This window comes from Brassica napus, chromosome A6 (assembly GCF_020379485.1).
Source record: "Brassica napus cultivar Da-Ae chromosome A6, Da-Ae, whole genome shotgun sequence".
In the NCBI taxonomy this organism is placed as follows: Eukaryota; Viridiplantae; Streptophyta; class Magnoliopsida; order Brassicales; family Brassicaceae; genus Brassica; species Brassica napus.
The window spans coordinates 10,424,911-10,451,148 of NC_063439.1; the positions used below are offsets into that span (position 1 = coordinate 10,424,911).

Consider the following 26,238-nt stretch of genomic DNA (forward strand, 5'->3'; position numbering starts at 1 on the left):
TTATTTAAGAATAAAATATACAAACCCGGCGCTACGCGCCGGAATACCACTAGTCAAATTATAAACTGGTCTACATACAGAATCCATTATAACCATCCGAAATGATTTATATAGTGATTTAATATTTTTAACTAATTGTTAATATATATTAACAGAATTTAATTATTCATTAATATTTCCTAGATTTAAATTTGAAACAAGATATGACATACTCAAAAAATATTGATAGGTAGTATCGATTGTGATTCTTATAAAACAGGGAATAATTCAAGAGTTACTTTCAAAATTACATTAAATTCATTTTACATTATATAATTCCAAATATTGACAAAATAAAATTTGATAAAAACACTTTAGCAATACATTTGTTTAACAAAAATTATATATACTCCGTTAAATTAATTTCTATAAAGAGTATCAATAATAAAAATTTGTTATTTAAGATAAACTTAAAAACTATTAAATATCATATAAATCTATACTATTAAATTAGTCAAAATCAAGTAAATAAGTCTCATCAACTTAATAAATACAACTCTTATAAAATACACATAAAATATAATAAGAGAGAGTAAGCATGTTCATTCGGGTCTTGGAGTCGGGTACATATTGTTTTTTCTCGATTCCGAGTCTTTCGGGTCCTAGACATTTGGATCTAACTAGGCATTTGAATTTTTTTGGTTCATGTTCAAATAAGTTTACTTACTATGACAATTCGGCCCCATATTTCAGATATATGAAATTTTCAGATAGGTAATGGGTTTGAGTATTTAAGACCCAAAAAAATTTAAAGTACTTGAAAACCCAAACAAAATATTTGAATACCAGAAAACCACAAAGTTTATCCGAAATCTGATCGAAGAACCAAAAAACACCCAAAATTTTATTCGAATGCCCAGCATATATTTTTAAACTTTGAAACTTTACTCGAAATCTGAACCCAAAACTGAAAAAAAAATAGTAATACTAAAAACATATTTAATATACCCATATATACTAATATACACAGAATATTTTAGGTACCCGATTGGGACTCTGGTAGGAACTAGACTCGAAACAAGACCTGCAGGTCTAAAAGTACCCAATATGTAGTTTTTTGGACCCGAATCCGAACCAAACATGTATGTTCATGTCGATTTCGGTTTGGTTTCTTAGGTCCCAATATCCCATGTCTAAATAGTTATGTAAGAGTGTACATAAAAAAATCTTAACTTAAGTAATTCATAAGTTATAGTTTTAGACATATTAATTCATATTAAATTTTGTTAATATTCTAGAAAAAATCCGCGCTTCAAAAGCACGGATCAAAATCTAGTTGTTATTTAAGTTCGCACCTACTCACGATTATTACTCAAGTAGATTTAAATCACAATTGTTACTCAAGTAGATTTAACAGAAATTGTGTTGTATAACCACCAAAAAATTTATCATCATGTAATTAGCTTAAAAAAATTTGACCAAGATATTTAATGTATTTTCTACAATATACCAAAGTATCTTTCAATAGAATCGTTTCATTTCGTCTTTTTTTTCTTTGTTCTCTTCCCTGTAATTAAAATTTACTTTTTATCTAGTTGTGTAAATATTTGTCCAAAAAAACTAGTGTAAAAATATTATAAATATATATTATTGTTTATATTTGGATTTAGTGATTGAGATTTGTATTATTTATGAGTTGAAGCAATGTTTAGTATTAGGGATTGTAAGTGTGTTTTAATCATATAATAATTCGACCAAAAGGAATAAAACACTCAATGTATCTATTTAGATAGTATAGTGTAATATTATAAAATATTGTATTTTCTTAATTTTTTTTCAGTTGTGTAAATATTATAAACATATATTACTGTTTATATTTGGATTTAGTGATTGAGATTTAAAGTTTAGTATTTATGGTTTGGGGTAATATTTAGTATTAGGGGTTATAGATAGATTATAATCCTATACTATTACAGTTTCTACGATAAAAACGAACTTTCCGTGGTTTTTGTCGTAAAGTTTGATTGATGACTTCGAATAACGAGAAACATGAAATGGTTCAGCTACGGTTTTCGGGAGATAGCATTAAAGAGTAGACGTATTCGTGTCGTATCAACGTTTTGGGAAAGCTCGATCGCTTCGTAACGATCGAAATGTGCATGTGCTCGGTCACTATGTAGTGACTAAGCTTAATTCCGAACTCGGTCGCTACGTAGCGACCGTGACTTGAGGTCGCTAGAGTTTTTCGATTGTTTCTTGGGACATTTTATTTTAGTTGAAGGGCTCAAAACAACGAAGCCCATCATAAAAAAAAAAAAATTAGCGGTTAAGATAGGATTCGATTAGGTCAGAAATACTCACCCCTGACCCCTCCTACCCTTGATTGTCACCCATCTGAAACGCTAAAATCACTTTCTTTTCCATTTAAAGCTCATCTCCTTCTCTTTCTCGCCCTCTGATGAACGTTTCTCTCTCAACCATTGCGACGAGTGCTCCCTTCACACTACTAAACTCAACAACTCCTCCGATCTCTGCGTCTCCTTCGCTTTACTATCAAAGCTTGAAGCATTTGATAACTGAAAGACACCTGAAAACCTATAAATAGAAGAGGGTTGAGACTGGAATCTAGCATCTCATACACGGTCTTTGAGATTCTCTTTCGTCAAACCTTAGATCACTTTCCTCCACTGCAATTGCTACTCAATCTGCTGCTCCACACACCGGCCACCAAATTTTATTTTTAGCTGAGCATTGCTGCCATCAAAGCTTTCAAAACCAGGTACGCTTTAAGTAATAGTTTATATCAAATGCTTCCTTGCTAAATTCTGTATTTAACTCTATGTCTGTCCGTCTGTCCATCTTGTGAGTTGTATTAAACAGATGGAAACGACAATCACCGGAGGGATACGTACGGTATACGGGCTTTCGTAACCATTTGTAAGGACTAAGGAATACTACATTAAATCCATGTTTTTCGCGTTTCTACTGTTTACAGCTTGAGAGGTGCGGCAACTGAGCTTTTCCCATGTGTAGAGACAATGGTAGAGATTCAAAAGAAAGAATTTGTGACAAATGGAGCCATACCTCTCCAAGTAAAACGCACGTAACTTTTAGTCTTTTACTATATTATGATTTTTAACAATATTGTATCATTTAATCGCCTTATTTGATTTTTTATCAATGGCCTTTGTTAAGATCCAGGGAGCTGACTTCCTGAGCAGGATCGTCAGTGTGCTGCAGAAAAATGGAGAGCCTTATCTTTCTTTAGTTGGACAAATCACAGACTTCGCTCCGGTTCAACAAATGTGTCTCACCAAACCTGTGTTATCAGGTTCTGATAAGTCATATTTACTCTCAGCTATAACAATATCCACCTTTTGACTAACAAATCCAACTTAGCGCACAGGTTACGTGTTGAGCTAGCTGGTGACGATGGTGAAGACAGTGCTATGTTTGTCGTGTTTTACACAAAAATGACGCAACTCACCTAGATAGAAGCAGCCTCACTGGCTCTTGAGAGGTTCGCTTCCACAAACACACTCCATTTATCTGACGTTTATGTTAGCACTATCGCTGCTGTCATTAATGGACAAAGCTTAGATGAACTTACTGGCAAGCAATACCTCTTTCAGATTCGATTGACACCCTACAATTTCACTCCCAACCACCTCACCTTCACGGTGTCTGCAATTACTGAAGACGTGGCTGTGAAGACTCATTCAAGGGTAAGCTAAGCTCTCTTCAGTTAACATCCTCAATGATGGTGATCTGAAATAACCGATATACTAATTAGTTTCAGGTGAAAGCATCAACAAGTCCTACAAGCGGCAGGCCAGAGTGACAACCATCCACCTGATTCTGGCATCCCACTGTGAGTGAATCTTAGAAGTGTGTGAAGCCATCGTTCTTACCAAGTTTTCTTCTCATTCGTTGCAAACTCTATCCAATAAGTTTTTCCCTTTGTTTCAGTTTCTCATGTTTATCTTTTTTTTTTAAATTCTGCAACAAGTTCCTGCTGAAGAAAATAAAAGTTTCTACTGGGAGCAGTGTTATTTTCATTTTAGTGAAGGGAAGCTTGAAAGCTATTTACATATTTACAAACATTGTCTGTTATCTATATACTTTATACACCTTACATAGATTTTATACTACACATAAAACCAAATTCTCAAAACCCTCACCGAGTCGTATTCTTGAAAAAAAGTCAACTCTATTTTACACAAATCAGAGACTTGTGCAAGAAACATATCCCTTTCTTATTATTTGAGAAGCATTAATAAAAAATAACCTTACTTTCATGTGTGATTAATCAAAATGTCATTGTTTAGGTGTCACAACTAGAATCATTCTCATGACCTTGCATTAAAAGTCCTCATTTTACTAGAATAATTACATGTAATACCACTCATTATAATTAGCTCAACATCTATAGTATATATATGGCCACATCGTAAAATTATAATGACAGTGATTTCTTTTGTCTTAATCAAATTTTAATATAAGTTTGACATATCAATTTCAGCGACCACAACGAACGTGTTACAAATATTATTTCTAACAATCACTATTATGAACAAGTGATCTTCCTAATTGTCACGTTCGTGAGAAAATATTCTAATAAGCTACAGTCATAATAATTTTTGATCACATATGAATTAAGATATATATATATATATATATATATATATATATATATATATATATTGATAGTTTCACATTAGCAAGACTATTTTACAAATCTAAACATTTCAAGTTCAGTATGACACAACTTGAATTTGGTCTAAGCAATATAAAATAATTAACAATATGATATTACAAATGATCCGTAGTGAGCCTAAAACATATAGTTAATGGAATCCCTGTAACAAATATAATTTGAATAAATAAAAAATTTCTCAAACATATAAATTACATGTTGTGGAGATAGAAAAACCATGCTTTGATATATACTCAGACGGCCCATGTGGCTAAATATAATATATATTTGGTAAGAAAAAATTTAGATGTTGTAGCCAGACTTATATGAATAAATAATTAAATATATTAGATGTTGTAGTCTTACTCAAAAACCATTATCAGTTTTTGTAAGCATTTTATTATTGTATATCTATAATTAGTAAGTCCATATGGGTTTGTAAATATATATATACCGTATATCGTATGATTATAATTTAATACATAGTCAGACTGTATCATTTAGAATGTCCATACTCCATACCTACAGCCACATAACATTCATTGGGTCTTATTAGTTGTACGAACTTGGAGTAGTGTTCAAATCGATTTCTAAATAATTGAACATTAAATTAATTTTGCTTTCCATCAATTATTTTGCTGCATCAGTGGGTGAATAGAAGGCAAGTATATACGCAATGTTGTTGATTACAACCATGTATTTATTACAGTGATATTATTATATATGCAATTGTGGCAAGTGTATTGATTATATTGTGTGTTAAGGAAAGTATTTACATAATTTGTGTCCCGCGTATTGGTTATATTGTGTGTAATGGAAAATATTTATGTAATATTTAGCGCAAATTTTGGGATACTAATTTTTGAATATGCATGCATTTGTGGGATTTCAATACGGGAAAATAATAAATATGATTTGATATGATTTCAAAATTTAACTCTATACCCTAATTACTCAGTATATAAATAAGATGTTTTTGAACACATCTACTCATTTCAATCAATCCCCCTAAACAATTATATACAAAGAAAGTTCGATCGTTTTTATTGTATTATCACGTACAAAGGGATGAAGATAATCACCAACCTTGCGTTCCACACACCAAAATCCCCAAAAAGTATTAGTGTAAGGCATGGTTTATTACATGTTTTCCTATAGTTTACGTGTTTTGAATAATAATATAGTTTTAACTTTTTAAACTTCAGATCAATTAGGGATTGTATACGTGATTTATGGTGTTACTATTTAAAAAAAAACTTTAAATTTTACTTTATTTACATATCTACAATTTGGTTGAATTCCGTAACATGAATAATATGTAATATTTGTGTCCATAGTTTTTATCTTTCTAATATCTATATATTTAAAATTATAATTTCTTTAAATTCATTTACCCTGCGCAGGGCGCAGGTTATCATCTAGTACACAGAGTATTTAGCACCACTATTTAATGGGACTCCATATAAGCCCATTTAAAAGCTACGTCTAAGTTTTTATTTAATAAAACAAAGTGTCGATGACGAATTGGTCTTTAATAATTATATTAATTATTTTTACACTTTATAATTAATTGACATTATATATTTGAATATATGATTTATCTTTAATAAAAACCTCAATGCATAAAGATAATTTATAGTATTACTTTTAATATTTGTATATTTTTCTTCTCTCTATTCAATACTTTTAAAATTTAGATTTTATATAAATTAAAAACTATAATTTTATACTTTTTATTGATAGACATTGTGTTTCTTTTTTAAAGAATGGAAGTGTGATTCCAAAACGGAATTGTAAGCTTCCAACGTGTTTTTAAATAGAATATTTTAGAAGCGTTTTGAAAACGAGATTCCATAAATTTTCACAAAGTTCCGATTCCGATTCAAGTTCCGAAACGAAAAACGAACGTCCGATGAAGCTTCTGTGCAACGTAGCTTATGCCCCCATCCATAACCAGGCATATGCAAATATCTGTAACAACACAAGATTAAGAACAACTTCACTTACAAAGGTTTCCTCCATAAATTAAGCAACAACAACGATATCCAGAACTCCGCGCTTGCGCGGAAACTCCGCCCCGAGTAATAAAAATCCAATACGTGTGGCACTGAATGTTACATGTAAGATCAGGATCAACTTTTGTTTTCTAGGGCACGTAAAAGGGATCTATAGCAACCACTCATATTAATTATATATGGTCAATCTTCAATTTTGATTGGCAGTGAGTTGTTTAAAGAGAGACTCTTTAGCCTTTCTCAGACACTAAAGGTAAGACTCTCCTTTTCTCTATCGTTTACTTTTGGCCCGATTACATGCAATAAAATATCAAGACTTAGCGATTTTCTTTATCTTCTTTCACTTTCTCTTTATAAATATTTACTTTATATTTCTGTATACTTCTGTCTACTTGGGTCATCTATATCATTGTTTTCATCAGAGCCGTGCTTAAATTTTCTTTTTTTTTCTTGGTATAACGTGCTTAAATTATTTGTTACCAAGTATAATAAAACTACCGTCAATTAATATTTTACAGTAAACTAAAAAAATAATTTATATAAAACTATGATACAAAATGCGGTTATTTATATAAAAATTATGGACATTATTTGTTTAAGTAGGTAAAAAAGGAATAAAATTTGACTACCAAATAAGAAGATAAAGAATAATATAAATGTAGTGAAAAATAAAATATAAACACATACAAAGAAACAAAGAATATTTTTTTAAGAAGAAACATATTTTAATTTAGATTATTTTGTGAAAAATTCTAACAAAATAACTTTACACCATATGGAAAAGTATATTTGTTTGAAATCAAACTGACGCTCTAAGCCATTGTTTTAAATTAAAAAACAATGGCTTAGGATGTCAGTTTGACTATTTTATTAATTGAGCAGACACGATTATGGTCTTCAATACACTTGCACATCAATGAAATTGTTTGTATCGCCGCTACAGCTAAAGAGTCTCTCACGTCCACTCTCTCAGCTCGTAGGCTCTATTTCGTGTGATTGACAATATGTTAATTTTTCGAAGGTTCATAAGTCTTATTTACTGACTCTGCAATCACCACATGAGTTTTTTATGTGCTTGGGCATCACTCAGACGATATCATGAATTACTTTCCGATAGGTCACCCCTTCTACTATATCAGTTCAAGCATGCTTAACTCTGGAGTTCTGAACAGATGTGTGCTCGAAAAGGTAAGCGCACTTTGGTGAAATAGATAGTCAAATAATTTCTCTTAATTAAACCTTTCCATACAATACAAACCGGAATGTTACAATTCACCCCTTCTCAAAGAACGCAACATCCTCGTTGCGCCCCAAGGTCGTTGCCCATGTTTGTGTGAGCCCTCACTGACTCCACACTCGTCTGGGTTCAGCTATGATACCACTTTTAATCCCCCCCCCCCAACCGCCACAGCTTATGGGCCTTCCACGCATGCTCTCTCGACCTGTGGGTCCTATTACGTGCGACAGGCGGTATGCTAATTTTTCAGAAGTTCATTAGTATTGTTTACTGATCCTGCAATCACCACATAACTTTTCTGTGTGCTCTGGCCTTATTTGCACCATATCGTGAATCACTTTACAATAGATCATCTATTCTTCTATTATTCAGTTCACATACACTTAACTATGGAGTTCTAAATGAATGTGTATCCGAAAAAATAAGTATATTTTGATGATATATGTACCAAACTAATTCTCTTAAGCTTTTTCATATACCACAAACCGAGATGTTACATTATCTTCAATACTATTATTGATATTGCATCAGATTTTCTTCTGTGCAAATATGGAAACCTCTGCTTTGTAATTCCGTAGAACGGAGACTCTTTTGTCCTTGTTATCGAGTTCTCAGGCTGATATTTAGAACTATCCATGTGAATTTTGGAACGGTCAAACATTTTACAATCAGTAAAAGGATTGATCATGCATTTATAGTCTTAAAAGAAAACTATTATACCTCAAAACGGTTTCCAAGACCGTCAGTTAGTATAGTCTTTAGTTTTTGTTACCTTTAATTAGTGTAACAATGGAATACATCATATACAATTAAATAATTGATTTTAACCCTATTTTGGGCGTTTAATATCTCTCCACAGTAAGCAATTAGCCATTTTGTTGGAATCTCTCTAATTTTTCCTTTCCGTTTTTTTTTACCTACTATTGAAGGACAGTTTCTAAACTACTACTTGTTTAATTTTTATTTTAAAGAAATAATACTACTAATATATTTGCAAAAAAGTATTTTAATTTTTTTTCTCTAATAATAGCTTCTTCTTCAGTTAATAGTGGTAGAATGTAACATGGCCATGGGATGAAAATACATCACGGCTAAAAATCAGAAGAGATAGCATGACTTCCTGGCCATTTGTCATATCTAAAAAGGTTTTTATTACTTTTCACGAAACATACTAATCAGTTGTATGAAATACCCTTATTACATCTTTAAAACTGTTTGATGATGTTTTTGAAATATTTTGAAAATCGTTATAGTTTGAAAACCAAAACATCAAATGGCTATTTAAAATGTATCATATCTCATGCTTTTTTGAATTCCTGTACGGATCCCGAATTGAATGTCATTTATTTTAATTTGTACTAGAAATTGATCCATGCATCCGCGCGGATATTGGTTTTTACATTTTTATACATTGATATTTATTTTTCACAATTATTGTTATATATTTTAGATGAGTCGTAATATAAATAATTATATTCAAAAGACCTGGACCGAATAAGGTAATATGGTTATTTTTGGTACAAATATCCGAACCCGTCTCAGATACATTTGTTATTTAGATATTTTTAGATTCTTATACATCAGAACTGAACTCATCCAGACCCGGAAGAACTCAACTCAAAACCCATAGATAAATTTATAATATTTAAGTGGGGCCTAATTTAAAAAAAAATACCTGAAAAGAACAACACCTACCTAAATGGATAGCCAATGTTCATGCCTAACTAATTTTATAAAGTAATAAAAATGATTTTTTTCTATGTGTTTGGTCAAATTAAATGAAATAGAAAGAATTTTTTATTTAGTGAAATAATTATATGGAGTGAAAAATTAAGTGGCAATAAATATAATATATTTTTATTATTTTGATTTAAGTTATTATTTTATTCACAAAAACATGTCTTTCAATTATGTTTTTGGCTACGTAATTTTCCACCAATTGAAACTAAAACAAATAAAAAGGTTTTAGTAAAACAAACTAAACTAAAAGTTTAACCATATGAAAAATCCAGTTATTTTACATTTTTATTTTATAATTGGAACAAAGTTAATGTTTATCAACTAATAAATAAAAATCTGCACTATTATTATTATGATAATATAATTAATGATGTGATATATTGTTAAAATAATATAATTGATGAAATTGTTTAGGGCTGGGCAAATAAACCGAACCCGAAAATCCGAACCGAACCCGATCCGATAAAAATGAATCCGAACCGATCCGAACCCGACATAAATACCGAATGGATCCTGTTTTTTGGTATATTGGGTTATAGGTATTATCCGAACCGAACCCGGACCTAAATGGATATCCGATAGAACCCGAAATATTTATAATAACAAAAAAACTTCTACAAAATGTAATCTTAATTCTTAATATGTATCTAAAATACTGTAAGATATTATTGAACTTCTAAAATAATTATCTATTATATGAAGGTTGATGGTGGAATGTAGCGGTTGAAGCCTAAAGTTTTTTTATTTTGGTTTTGTTTTCATTGAATAGTGTTTCTCATTTCATTTCATGAGAACTTAGTTTTTGTTTTATGATTTCATTTATCTGGTTTTCTTTCTATCATTAACTATATTTATCTTTCGCTTGATTTTGAATGATCACGTTTGATGTTTTTTTTTTTTTTGAATCGATTTTACTTATGTTTTGGCTATTAAAATATGTACAAATCATGTATTTTAAATCCAAAGAACCGATTTTATTTATGTTTTAGTTACAAAATAGGTACAAATCATGTATTTTTAAACCGGAGAACCGATTGAGATCCGAACCCGAAAGTACAATGGGTTATACCGGTTCTTTGAAGATTTACTAACCCCGACCCGAACCCGATATAAACCGAACGGGTCCCGAACCGAACTTTTATATAACCCGAATGGGGTTAATTTTGTTAAACCCGAAAAACCGAAACCCGAATGGATAAAACCGAAACCCGATTGGGACCCCGAATGCCCACGCCTAAAATTGTTAAACTGAGTGAAATATGAAAAGACAATTAATGTAATTATATTAATGAAATTATTAAAAGAACACTATACTTCTTTTTTGTACTGATATCAATCTTTTCAATTAAACAATTCTCATTTATACTGATATCCATGTTTCCGAACAATACCAAAAGATACTTCAGTTTTAATAATATACATTATTTTCCGGTGATTATTTATCTATAGTATTGATATTAATTATTAGAAATACAATACTAAAAATAATTGGTCAACTTACAAATGAATTCAAATATTTACACAAATGAATTCAATTTTTTTACTGTTACCCACTTTTACATAAACCAAAATGTCGATAACAAATAAACAAAAATAAGATTCATTCTCATTTAGTATAATGTAACTTAAAATATTATCCACGCGGGCTAAACACATGTTTTATTTGTTTTTTGTTTGAATATTTTCAAAAATTTAGTAGTATATATTATAAAATCTATCTTATTAAAACTCAAGTACAAAATTGGAGTGTTTGGAGACTTGAATAGGACTATTAAAAAAATTTGGAGTGTTTGGAAACATAAATTGTAGTCTTTTAAAAAAAAATTAATTTTGTTTGGAAACAAGGATAGTAGTATTAAGAAAAAAAAAGTAATGGGCTTATGTTATTAAGAAAAATTAAAAGTCCATCATATTATAAAAAACTATCTATCTGGGCGAGATTTAAAATATACGAAAACGGGTCAATCTAATCGCCTAAAACTTTTTCTTTTCTAAACTAACCATAAAACAAAATTTAAACTTTATACACATATTTCAAATCAAAATAATAATTTAAAGTTGATTTATATCAAAAATTGATTAAAAACTAATACATATATTCAAAAATGGATTTTTACTAAACTATTTTTCAATAACCATTATACAAAAATGTTGTCAATATATATAATAAAAATACAATACAAAGCCCAATTTGAAATACGAACTCAAATTATCGTTTTTATATTTCCTATTAAGTTTTATAAATATAATATATGTAATTATTTATATGATGGTACGTATAAAATACTATTAATTATATGATTACTTATATGATGGTACGTATAAAATACAATTAATTATATGATGACAGTATATGATATATAATAATGAATAGGGATGAGATTTCGGGCACCCATACGGGTTTGGTTCTGATCGGTTTGTGTTTCGGGTTTTCGGAGTCAAAGATTTAAACCCTGTTAGGATGTTTCTAAATTTTAGTTTGAGTTTGATTCGGATCTTTGCGGGTTTGGTTCGCGTTTGGATAACCCATTTAAATTATTTTTAAAGTTTTAAATCATTATCTATTTTAAATTTCTCAAAATCTATAAATAAAATAATATATTACCTATAAATTTGAATAACATATGTCAGAATACCTAAGCTTAACATATCAATTGGTTTGATTTAAAGTTTTGGATACGGAATCAATAATTATTTTAAGTATTTTTGGTGATTTGAGTATACTTTAACTATTGCAGATATTTACTTTTGACTATCTATATATATATTTTCAAGTATTTAAACCAATTTAAAAGTATCATTCTTAATGTTTTATATACGTTAAATCTAAAAATAATTAATATATATATAAGTATATAAATCTATTTTTAGATAAATTCGGGTACCCGAATACTTCGGTTCGGATCAGATTTGGTTCTCTAAATAACAAAATTTTGAATAATTCGAATATTTAATCAATTTATGTTCGGATTTGGTACTATATTTTCGGATCGGTATTGGTTCTGTTCTTTGGATTCATTTTGTAAAACCTTAATAATTACATGAAAAACAAATATCAATATATTTTTCAAAATGTACACCCGCGCGCCTGCACGGGTCAAAATCTAGTATACCTTTTAAATGTGAAGCAAGATTGTAGGAAATTACTATTTTGTGTTTATTATAATTTTTTTAATTATTTCAGTCTTTTTTTGAAAATCTCAGTTTAACTGATCTATTTTCTGTCAAATTTTTAATATTATAATATTATTTTAATGAAATATATAGATAATGTTTTAATTCCAGCGACATTCTTACTAATAACAGAGGTATGTAATGTTAGTTCTATATTACATTCTAAATTAATAGATTCTATATGAAATTTTCCTAAAATATTGTACAGATAAATTTAAAATTACGTATGATTTAAATTTATAGCTTCTTCTTATAAGTTTCCTTAGATTTCCTTTTAGTTTATCTACCGTCTTATTGCACTTATAGTTTTCAATAATTGGTTCCTTATCAATTTATTATGATACATTCAAAACATATACACAATTTTAGATTCAATAGTTGTCGAAATTATATTTTCACTGAAAACTTGAGCTGTTTAGAAATAAATTTGTACAATGAAGATATCTAATTTTAACATTTCATGATTTTTTAAATGTTACTTTCCCGTTTCTCAAAGATAATGGTCAGAATTTTTACACATAAACAATATTGATGATCAATATAAATGTTCACTTTTAAACTGAATAATTTTAATGACATTCAACCAATAACAATTCAAAACTAAAATTATTTTCCATCAATACTTCTTGATATCCAAATGTGTTATCATCTACTAATAAAATCTATGTCGAAAAACTAAAAAAAAATATCTTTAGGAAGAAAGCAAAAACAAAAACAAGAAGCTAAGAACTCATCTTTTAAAGACAGATAAAGTATTTTTTTAACAACAATAAAGTATTTTTTTCATTGATCATTTTTCAAATTGTGTCGTTTAATTGTATTGTGGAAAACATTATTTCAACTTTATCTCCTTTTTGGTTGTGTTTCCATTATAGATATCAACCCAAAATCTTGGTTACAAGTAAATAAAGCATAATGATGAATGCATGACGAAGGAATCCAAATCAAATTCGATTTAACTGTTGATGTACTAGTTCGAGGAGTACTACAAAAAGTAGTACGTAATGTGTTGTATGAAGCTGGAGCAATATTGGAGTTCGTGTATTGGTTGCTTGAATTTGAAAATGAAAAAAAGAATATATGTGTACAAATGGATGTTTTCCATTAAGCAAAAGAAAATTTGTCTAAAGACGAAGTTTGTCATTAAGGAAAAATGAAGTTTTTTTAAAAGGAAACAGAAAATTAACAAAGGAGATTTGGAGATTTTTATTTGGGAAGAGAGCCACGAAATCCACCTAGTATAACTAGGTTGGGGGATTTGTATGGGATTAACAAAGAGAGAAGTATTTTTAGCATAAGGAGTTTTCATTACTTGTATGGTGAATGGAATATAAATGGCTAAAGAAGAGAGAGTTTCTTAGGACCATGTATTAGATCATAGAAACATGTGAGTTTAGTGTTTTCCGGATTAAGTAGAACTTATAAGTTTACTTGGAAGAGATCTAGTAAAGACATATTTCTTTGTTGAAAAATTATTTGAGTTCTTTGTGTACATTACTCGTACTACTATATATCAGACCCGTCTTGCACTTTCGTTAACTACTACTGTGACAACAAGGTGCGCGTATATGCACAAATAAATATGTAATTGGTAAATCTTTGGCCATTTGCCGAAACATATATAGCTTTTCCTTAATGATATAGATATATATGTAAATTAGATATAAGGTAGTGATGGATCACATGATCGAGAGTAACTTCCATCATCCATTGTCCCCTTTTCCTTCCCTAACACTGTCTTTTCATTCCCTTCCATTCTAAGGGCATTGTCACTTTCTCTTTTAAATCTAACCAAACTTGGCCTCTTCTTCTTGTTTATTTTCTCCCAATCATTAGAAATAATTAAACTTCCATTTATATGATATAGTTAATAGCTAATTTTATTTTTACAAAACTTCATGATTTATAACTTTTGATTCGATATTATAAAATTATGAGCATATATACGGGTTGCAAAATTAATCTTTGACTCTAATACACATATATTCATATCAGTTGTTGTTGATAAAAATAAATGAGTAATACGAGTACTTATAAATAATTTCTCAATGTAAATAGATTTCTAGAAGGTGGAAGACAAGGAGATATACATGACAATAATGAAGCTAACTTGTGTAAGGACCACATATTTATATGGACATCGAAACTAAAACAAATCTCTGTCATAAGGATATAAACTATAAGAGACGATGTTACTTATTATCAAATAGTTTATATTGTAGAAAGAATTAGATCGAGATTTAATCTATATTTTTTGGAAAAAATCTAACAAGAGGGGACAATCAAAGATCCATCCCACATGGGATTCAGAAAATATGTAAATTGGTGAAAAAGCTGAACAAAGAAAACAACATTTGGAAAATGATGGCTCTCTTTGATCTCTTTCTCTCACACAAATACCAATATGATTGATTCTATATACACATATTATGTGTGTAAGCATATACATATGTATGTATAAATACACTGATGATACACATAGATATAATATATATGAGTATAAAAAGACAAATGTGAAAAGACAAATGTTAAGGTTGTGTCACTATGGGCAAGATTGCTATGCATTGATGTATCTAATCAGTTTCCATTATCTTCCAGTTTTCAGAGACATCTCTTTCCTTCTGGTGAATTCAACGTTGTGATTATACATTTCCTTTCTTTCTTTTGTATGTACGCAGAGACACACTCATTATGTTCATACACGTACGTCAGTGACTGTACGATAAATATATATCTTTGTATATACACTACATTTTACTAAATCAATTGATTGTCTTAAACATGGAGTATTCATTTTTTTTGGTTTCATAAGAGATGATTTTTTTTTAAGATGTTAAATTTATAGGTCAACAAAAGGAAAAAAATATTTACAAAATGTTCTAAAAACTATACGAGTAGAAACTTAAAGGCTAAAACGGATACCAAATAGAGTTTAGCCTAGATTGTAGCTTTCGCTTCGCTGAGCCGAGTAACAAAAACAACCAAAACTACATTCATCAGGTCGTCGTGCATCTGGTCTGAGTTGAGGCTCAGACGTACGATGCGAGTGTGTGTATATATTTCTTGATGGTTCAGAAGATAATTGGTTATGTTTTGCGTCAAGTTCTTCTTTGAAATTTTATCAATTTTGAGCATGTAATTATTATTCACTATCAAGAGGGTTGGTCTAGTGGTTTCGTGGAAGTTCAGCTCCCTAAGTTTGACTCTCGTTGGGAGGGGATTAAGGAACCAGCTTTTGTTCTTGGCCTCAGAAATTAGTCGGATCTTTACGGTCCCGTTGACCCGGATTATATAAAGAGAAGTATTATTAACTACAAGGATGTTATTTGGAATCCCAAAATGATTTGAGAAAATACTTTTCTTTAAATTACGTTAATAAATTAAAATATATTACTATTTATATTCTTCTGTCTTTTTTTTTGTTTCGAAATGTCTTAATTAGCAATCTAGAAACAGGTCTTTTGAGTATTTAGAAGCATATCAAAGGATTAGAAAACCGCATTGGATGATACTGGATAATGATAAGGAAGTGATATTTGTAACTTGTAAGCACTAAGCAACAATATTTCAATTTCATTTTGATTAACAAATATATATTTTGGAGTTTGTGTGTAGAGAAAGGTCTAAGAAGAAGAAGTTGAAAACAAGTGGATACTCCGACTCCCTCCCACCCGTTGTTGTCTTTGTAATTCTGTCATCAATTATTCATTTTGTTATATATAACCCGATCGATAGTGGTTTTTGTTTGATCCATTTGCTTCTATCTTTCATTATCAAAGGTTCTTATCATCAAAAACATGAGTCATGGCCCCTACAGTTTCACTACATCTTGTTACTATATATAAGTTCTATAGTACATTGATTAATTACAGTCCAATATGATTTCTGAGCTTTTTTGTTGACTTAATAATTGATCCGCAAGGGCACAGACTTTATCGCAGTAGAAATCTTCTTTTTCGCGTAAAAAAAAAATGTAAACGTGCAAGTAAATATTCTACCAAATTTTCTTAGTAATATAAATATTATTTAGTTTTTCTTTTCGTACAAGTATGTGTATTTTTTCTTTCGACTTCGATATATAGTAGTAACTTTGGATCTTTTTCCTCTCAACTAACGATGAGATTAGTCTCTCAGTTAAAAACAAACTTTTTTTTTTAAAGTAAACAGACTTGGCTATATGTAGAGACGTCGAGCGGATCACAGCGGGCATGTCCCACGTGGACTGCAGTTCTTAAAATACCGGACCAAACCCGTACCGTAGAATATATAGGCCTTCGCGGACCGTTCCGCGGGACGCTTCCTTATCAAACCGTCTGCTACAGCTTCTTTCATGAATGTTCAAGTAGAAGAGTTGTGTAGGAGAGTTAAAGAGAGCTCATTAAGCTTTACTAAAGCCTTATCAAAATCAATACCACAAATCTCTGTTTGTGCTTGCTTTCTTGAGTTAAAAGTCTTCTTTTGTTATCAGCATAAGATTTTGTTAAGTTAGAATCTGATTGAGTTGTGGTCTTTGTAATAATTTGGTTCAAGTGTTGTATGTCTTCATCAAACCATCTCTCTTTTTAATTATTTGGATTGCAAAAAAATTTGTGAATCAATTTACCAAATTATACAAGTGACGTGATATACAACTAACTTTTTTCCTAAACAACACCATTGTAACCAAATTTAATTTAAGAAAAACACCACTTCACAGTACTGAAAACAAAACCAATCAACTTAAACAAGAAATATCACATTATAATAAAGCAATTCATAGTTGTGTATAATAAAAAAAAAAAAAAAACCAAATCAAAACACCACCAGAGCTCGAATCGTCATCGCTGGGGTTGGAGTCGTCATCACCGGAGCTCGAATCATCATCGCCGAAATTCCTTATGTTTTCTGGAGGAAAAGTCACAAGAATCGCTTTCTTCTCATTCTCTTTCTCATTTTTTAGGTAAAATAAGATATGAAGAAAAAAATGTGGATCCATTTAATCCCGCATAAACCTTTCGGCCCATCCTGCAAAAGGACCAGTCCCGCGAAGATCCATCCCGCGAGACCCGCAAATTTACGGGCCTAGAAAACCTCGTCTCAATACCGTTCCGCGACAGTCGTTTACGGACCAGGTCCGCGGTACAAATCCATGATTGCCATCTCTAGCTATATGTTTTATTCATTAAGTTCTACTTAGCTTGTATCAATCAAGGGTCTTACTTTTCAATTTTTCTAAAACAATGTGTTTTACTTTATTTTATGCATCAATGATTATAAAATACACTATTTTCTTGAACATGAATTTGAACGATAAAACCTAAAGACTAAAGAGTATTGCAAAAGGGATTCCGCAAGTATTTTGCCAATCAACAAAAGTTGCAGACGGTCACCGACAAAAATATAAAGAAAATTTTCATTAAGTGAAAAAATGAGTTTTGATACTTTCATATTATAAAATAATAAATAATATGATAATACCATTTTATTTTTTAATTAAATGGCAATAAAATTATAATGATAAATAATTATGATGTAAATAAAATTACACTGTAATTTGCTTTATAATATTATAAGATGCCAATTTATTACTAAAGTGTATTGAAAATAAGCTAAATACTTATAATAAGAAGTAAAATATTTTAAATAAATTTAGATTTTGTAATATTAGTTTAATTATTGATATTTTTTATTATAATAAAGTACTATATACAATATTTAATCAAACTAATATGTATTTCGCAATTCCACAAATCAGCAAATTTTAAATATGTTTCTGCAGTTTAAATAATTTTTAATGTAATTTTGCAATTAAACGATTTTTATCGGTCAAAACCTTATCTATCCGGAAAAAAAAACAAATCACTGAGAGGTAGCAACTCCACACGTAGAAGTATCAAAATGAGTTATATCTTATGAACTGGCTCAGCTCAACTTGATTTTTCATGAGCATGATCTCTGTTTTCAGGTTCATTTAATAAATGAGTTTATTGATCGAGCTTAAATTAGATCACGGGTTATATGAGCGATCTTTAATGATCATGAGCTAACTCATGAGGTTGGTCGCTTATATATATATATATTATGTAAGAAAAGATAGTTTATATATTAATCATATTTATCTTATAAAATTAAAATTTAAAACCAAAAAGTTATAAATATATACAAAAAATGTAAAAGAATATTGATATCAATCCTCATATTATATATCTTTTGAATTAAAATCTAAAAAAATATTCCTAAGACTCTCATACAGAATATATATCTTTATAATTTGAATAGATGAAGATTTTGAACATGAATAACTCGTACGTAGAATAGATTTTCGGATCACTAATTTAGCTTTGATTTACTTTATTATTAGGTGTTATATTTATATTAATGTTTTGGATTAATTTTAAACTATATTACGAAAAATATTTTTTTTGATTTTTTTTATAATTTTAGTTTTTTATTTAATCGCGAGTTTGCTCGCTTTAACTCATGATATCTGAATTCAAGTTTACATATTGAAGTTTATATAATAAATGAACTGAGCTGAGATAACTCATGAAATATCTGAGCTTAACTGAGTTGAGCGAGCTAACTCATTTTCATTTTGACACCCCAATTCACACATATGTAAGAATAGTACTGCATGAAGCTATATATATATATATATATATATATATATATGTATTACTGAGCTATATATATCTGGCATTAGACAATGCCCAAATTGGAATCTTGATTAGTACAGAGTATATCATTTGTATATAAAAATATCGACAAGTACAGGCAAATGTATATTTTATACACGCGTGTAAAAGGAATGTTCTTTGTGTGTTAAAAAAAGAACATGTAAATGACGTAACGTAATGGTTTTAATATGAAACTCATTACCTGGAAGAAAAAAGATCATTTTAGTTAAAAAGAAGAAAAAAAGTGTTTACCAAATAAATAAATGAGATAATTATTTTGACAAAAAAGATGTTTAACATTTAGACCCCCCAACCCAAAAAAAAAAATGTTGACAAAAAAAGAGATCTTTATTTACATCCAAAGAGCAATAAAAAGCTCTCTAGGGTTTCATGGAATTCTTTTTCAGCAATTTATGGTTAGTTTACGCACCTTTTGGCCTTTGCCATAGTTATTTTCTAGTATTTTGTACTTTCTCTTGTATAAAAGTTTGCACAATGGGCTTAGTTAGAACCGTGTTAGTAACACATTTTAAAGCATTGGGGCTTAGGGCATCATTTTTATGTTTATAGGGAAGATTTATAAACATATTATTTTGTATAGGCAATTGATATAAAGCTGTTTGTTAAGTATTTTTAAAAAATATTAAACCTAGATTACTACTAATATTTCTAAGATTTATTTTCTATCATCACAACTTAACTTTAAAACCCAGCTTTAAAAAAAACTTAACTTTAAACTAATTAGCTACAGTTATATCTACAGTTTTGAATTTTATTATTTATTTCTTTTAAGTATGTTATCCCTTATATACTAAAGCGCAAGTCGCCTAACGAATTAAAAGCTGCCATGTGGAAAAAATTTAGAAAAAAAAATTGCCAAGTGGAAAAGTTTTACAATTTTTTAACAGCATAAATGCAAAAAAAAAAAAATTAATGCAAAAACATTTTCGTCTCTTTATCTTAACTGTTTAATTTTTTTTTTAATATATACTAAAATCTCTAAGATTTCTCAGCCATGAACCCATGATTTTGTAACAGTTACTCTTTCTCTACATAAACTCAAAATGCCTATAACGTAAACTGATCTTTACTTCTTTCAAAAAATTTTAACTCCTAAATTCTTTGTAACAAATTCTCTCTAAAATATGATAGATCAAAAACTTCTACCGTAACCACAATATCAAGTCTACAACTCGGGATCCATATCAACATAATCTCTGGCCAATATGTGGCACAAGAATATTCTTCAAAATCTTTTCATGAATTGAGAAAAGAATCACAAGTTTTATCCGTGCATAGTAGGCTGAAGAACTCAAAGTCCTGGTCAGTAACTCTGGAAACACTCAAACTCTTCTAATCTACTTATTGCTTTCATTTTCTTTGGGTTTAATAGTTATAAGCAAAAACTACATAGTGGGTGAAAACCAAACAAGTCGATAACATTTTCAAACCGGATTAGATCAGTCCTGGATTTTGTTATTTTGTATTGTGCTGATAATTCAGGGAGGGAAGGAGAGTAAGAGTGACTTACCTTAAAGCAAACGTACAAGGCCTTTAAATTTTTGAGACATGCCACATCCGGAAACAAGTGTATTCTTATTTATTTTTGGATAATGTCTCTTATGTTACTCAACTTACTTTTTGAAACTTTTTTTGTAGCTTTGAATAAATTTTTTATCGTGGCTAACAAATAGTGATGTGATGCCTCTTTTAAAAGTGTGGAAAGAAAACAAAAAGAAATTAGCACTTTTTGCTAAAAAAACCTAGCACTTTTTTGGTAAAATTGGGTATGTTTATAATTTCACAAATTTTTTTATAAAGAGTATTAGAGTGTATTCTTTTTATTTTATAAAGAGTATTAGAGTATATTCTACTATGGTGTTACCGACAAAATTGGGTATTGTTTATAATTTCACAAAAAGAAATTTATAATAGATCATATTCAAGTATCTTACGCTTTTTTTTTGTTAAATAAAAATTTGACTATTTTATTCATGTTTAATATTATTTTTTATTGTTTATTATACTAATCATTAAGAAATTATATTTTTTAAAAGTCTTATTAAATAAAAATATGAATAATACTGAATAGATTAAATATAATATTTTAAATATAATAAAAATTTGACTCCGTGCATAGCACGGGATGATATACTAGTTGTTTATATTTTATGAAGTGTTATAATAAAAAACATATTATGTTGATCAATATAATATACTTGTATCACTTTTTATATAAATATTTATTCTAAAGTTGTAAAATAATATTTTTGTTTGAAAATAGCAAATATTATTTCTGTTTAAAGATAATAGTTTGGGTGTTACAGATTTTTACAAGTTAAACATAAAAATAAGACTAGTTTATTCTTAGATGAACTTTTCTATCAAAATTTTATTTCATAAATATTTTTTCATTGCAAAACAATTTAGTACAAGATTTTAAATATTTTTTTTTCATTTAGCCTGTGGTATAAAAACATCTAGGCACAGCTCTGGGCTTAATTTTTTTGTAAAAAAACATTATAGCGTCTGCAGCGTAAAAACAAAGATTCTTATCAAAATAGTAACGAGAAGATGAAACAAAGGAAAAATCTACTGAATTCCACAGGTAAAAAGATTGTCATATAGATGACAAAACGGCAGACATGGAAAATTAATGGGCTTTTGAAAGTTTATATAAACTAGTTTTTAAATATCGTTTATCTTTATATATTAGTAACTCATAATAATTGCATTACATATATAATATATAATATGACCGATGAATGCAGTTTACAAAAAATATATATATATATATATATATATATATATATATAATATGACCGATCGACTAGATTTTACTAGCGTATAGTTGCAAATTAGTTATATGTATTTGAGAATCTTATGGTTTTTTGAATTAATATAATCCATTATATAATCTCTGTAGCTAGTACAAGTGTTTCAATATTTTTGTACATAAATACTGGAATCCTGGATCGGACAGTACAGATCAAGTTATCTCATTACATTATATATGTATGAAATTTATATCTTTTTTTTTTTTGCAAAAACAGAAAATGAATGCATGAATTTAGGGTATTATTTGAACTAATCCAAATCATTTTAATTTCCATGAAATTTTATGTTATCAAATAACAGGATACTATAACAATAATATTTAAATCGAACGTCGGAAATTAAAAGTAGATGAAATGAACATGGTGATGCAATAATTATACCCATCATCTCCATGCATATATATCTTTACACACACACACAGATATATATATATATATATAACCATCAGTTTTCATTTAAAGGAACAGTAGTTTCAAAAGTGATTGGAATAAATAAAATGAACCAGATGGAGGTCATCCAATAATTATATTCAGATCATGCAAATTGTTCATTCTTCTATTTTCCACGTTCCTTTATTTGTATGGTGCAATAATTGTTTATTGTTCACTCTATCTCTTGTTACTCTAATATCAAGCACTTAACTAGCTGATCACACTAATTAGCTTTTGTTCTATTTAATGGTTAATTAGTGACATAATTCGAGTTTAATACTCCAAATAGCTAATGTTACGGAATTGACATGATTAATGTACACACGGTAACTAATTGAACTGCAGTCCATCAAATCCCCATGTAATTGAATTGTTTCTGATACTACCTAAGATGGCACAACGGAGTTTGGAACACACATGACCAGTTCTCGAGGCTAATTGAGAAGGCGATGAAGATCAAGATTCTATCATTTGGGTACAAATTTCTTCGTCGATGGGAAATCATGCTGAGAATGTGGTTTCATAGACTTCAGATTTTTCTCATCTTCGAGAAGTGTTAGATTCATATTTTACCGACTTATAGTTTTTTGATACATCTGTAAAACGAGGTCTTTTGTTGATCAATGAATTTTAAATTTCAACAATTTTCAATGTAAAATTGCCGGGGAAATAATTAATTTCTTATTTGAACATATCATTTGTTTTCCTTAGATTTCAAGAAAACAAAAAGAAATTAAATACGTAAAAAGATTAAGGCCTAAAACGCTGACTGCAAGAGTGGCAAGTGATCTCCAAGCAAGTCGTATCGATCTTGGTCATTGATCTCTCCTTCAACCTCTCCGCTCTCTCAACCTCCTCCCTCGCCTTCTGCCACATCACCCTGATCCCAATCCAAAATCCGTTAACCAAACCGAACAAAACCAAACCAAACCGGAATTACTCAGTATAAGTTTGTTACCTTGCACGAGCAAACTCAGATTGAGCCATCTCCATCTCACGGCGAGTCAGCTCTCTGACTCTCTCGGCGTAAGCCTTCTCTATCGCCGCCAGTCTTATCTGCTCCGCCGCCTGCCACTTCAGAGCCTCCACACCTCCTCCGCCATCGCTTACATGCTCCACGGTCGCCGTTGGAATTGTGCTGAGGCTGATGGAGAGTTTGAGGTCGAGATCGTGGTGGATCATGGATGAGGAATGGTGGTGATCGGTTGTTGTCATTGTTGGGACGAGTGTCCTTACCGGAGATTCCGTCGACAGTGGAGAAGGTAAAAGCTGAAGCTCTTTGTGATGATCATGTTGCTGCTGTTGTTCAGCCATTTTTTTGGTTTTGTTTTTTGTTGGGAGCTAAAAAAAGGCTGCAGTTTTCAATAAGTAGGGGGTGGCATTACCAATCACTTTATATGTAAGCTGCTTCGTGTCTGTGCACATATATATCTACTTGAAATGACTGTTATATCCTTGGTGCTTTATTTTCGTGTCATATACTTTTTTCTGTTTCAGAAGGATCCATGTTTCAAAAAAAAATTGTTTCTAAAAAATTTCTATTTTACCTTTTTAATGTATGCAATAACGATAAATTATAAATTTTAAAAACATTAATTGTATTTACTGAACTTTGATTGGTTAAAAATCATAAAAAATAGCTAAACACGAAAATAATGTATTTATCGTCAAAAATTTACGTGTTTTCTTAATAAGTGTGAAAACTCTAGAATCTATACTATTATTTGAGAAGTAAATTTGCTTACTTGTTATCTTGTCCATAATTTTAGTACAAGTCATTAGTTAATTAATTAATATTCGTATATAAAATTTTATTTCATACATATACTTATCATGATATTTAAGATAATTAATAATTTGCTTACTTGTCATCTTGTCCATAATTTTAGAATAAATCATTAGTTTAATTAATTAATATTATTATTTAAAATTTTATTTCATATATATATATATATATATATATATTTATCATGATATTTAAGATAATTAATAACCATTAAACTATTTCTATCGATATATATACACTATTATTATTTTAAAATATTCATTTATATATATATATATATATAATTATCGTAATATATAAGATAATTAATAAACATTAATCTATTTTACTGATATTTATACTATTATTTTTTTTATTACTTATCGTCTTCTCCATAATTTTAGGATAAGTCATTAGTTTAGTTAATTAATATTATTCTTTAAAATTTAATTTAATATATATATTTATCATAATATTTAAGATAATTAATAACCATTAACATATTTCTACCGATATATATACTATTCTTCTTTTAAAATTATTTAATTTAATATATATTTTTATCATGAGTTAAGATAATTAGTTAATATTAACCTATTCTACGACATATATACTATTATTTTTGAATCTTTTAACATATATACTTATTATTATATTTAGGAAATTTAATTTATAAATAGTTATTAACATTGATATTAAAATTTGATATTAATTAACAATATCTAGCGATGATATTATAATTACGTTTATCTTATATTTAATTTATTTTAATGACTAATATTATAGCCACTTTATTATTCTTATTGGAAATATTTATCAAAATACATATTATTACAATAATAAAATAAAGATTAAAGGTAAACCATCAATGAAAAGATGCCGTAAAATATAAATTGCATACTTATGTTAAATACTTTATATATATTTAATATTAAACAATCATATTCCTAACCTAAAATAAATTCATTTGTATTTTTACATGACAATCATAAATGAATTTATCTGTAAAATCACAAATGTTATCAAAAGAATATATTTAAATCCAAAATAGTAAATATTATATAAACTATAAAATGATAATTAACTAAAAATATTAAAAATAAATGGAAACATGAAAAACTAAGATGAAAACATTAAATGTTATTGAAATTTTGACAAATATAATAATTTTGTCTCTCTGTTTTTAAAATATAGATTATAGAGAATATATAATGTTTGTTGGTTATTGTTATTTTACTAATGTTTTACTGGCTGTGACCATTTATAATCTTTTCAGTGCCACTGAATTTCTTTTCAGTCTATAAGTATAATAATTTGATTACTATTATAAAAAAGATTTTGATCCAGAATCTACAATGATATATAAAAATTTGAAACCAAAGAACATAATTTAATACATTGATTATCAATATTAATATTAAAATTTGTATCTAATTAATTTAATATATTTTTTATAAAAATAAAAATTAGAATTAAAAAAATTTAAGTATATATATATATATTAGTCTGCACGGATCATCAACTAGTATACATTATTTTGAAACGGAGAGAGTAGTTATAAGAAGTTAATTTGTTTAGAAAATTAGTGATGGATCGATTGGATTCATAATAATAATAAAAAGTAAAAAATTGGGTGAAGGAACTATTAAAAATGTTTCCGACAATTTAATTAGTAAAGGGATAACAATGCGTTAAATTATTGTCAAA

The 26,238-nt window shown here is 28.8% G+C and overlaps 1 protein-coding gene and 1 long non-coding RNA gene across 4 annotated transcripts; one reads left to right on the forward strand and one right to left on the reverse strand.

The window, feature by feature from the left end:
- Nucleotides 1-2,253: 2,253 nt before the first annotated feature.
- On the forward strand, nt 2,254-4,130 carry LOC106430795. 3 transcript variants are annotated; one of them, XR_007340354.1, is made up of 7 exons: nt 2,254-2,758; nt 2,860-2,892; nt 2,975-3,082; nt 3,175-3,310; nt 3,386-3,499; nt 3,612-3,704; nt 3,779-4,130. It is a non-coding gene; the product is annotated as an uncharacterized LOC106430795 (long non-coding RNA). The 3 variants fall into 3 exon arrangements; XR_007340352.1 differs by having other exon boundaries at nt 2,255-2,758; nt 2,860-2,916; nt 3,013-3,082; XR_007340353.1 differs by lacking the exon at nt 2,254-2,758 and having other exon boundaries at nt 2,829-2,892.
- A 19,231-nt stretch (nt 4,131-23,361) lies between these two features.
- On the reverse strand, nt 23,362-24,158 carry LOC106444197 (zinc finger protein SHOOT GRAVITROPISM 5). The gene is made up of 2 exons (XM_013885698.3): nt 23,725-24,158; nt 23,362-23,646 (listed from the first exon to the last, which is right to left on the reverse strand). The coding sequence occupies exons 1-2, from the start codon at nt 24,078-24,080 to the stop codon at nt 23,517-23,519; spliced, it is 486 nt and encodes a 161-aa protein (XP_013741152.1). The 5' UTR covers nt 24,081-24,158; the 3' UTR covers nt 23,362-23,516.
- Nucleotides 24,159-26,238: the final 2,080 nt, after the last annotated feature.

Coding starts and splice junctions, on each gene's coding strand:
- LOC106444197 (XM_013885698.3), bottom strand. CDS start 24,080: ATGGCTGAACAACAGCAGCAACATGATCATCACAAAGAGCTTCAGCTT. Junction 23,647..23,724: donor TCTGAGTTTGCTCGTGCAAG/GTAACAAACTTA, acceptor GATTGGGATCAG/GGTGATGTGGCAGAAGGCGA.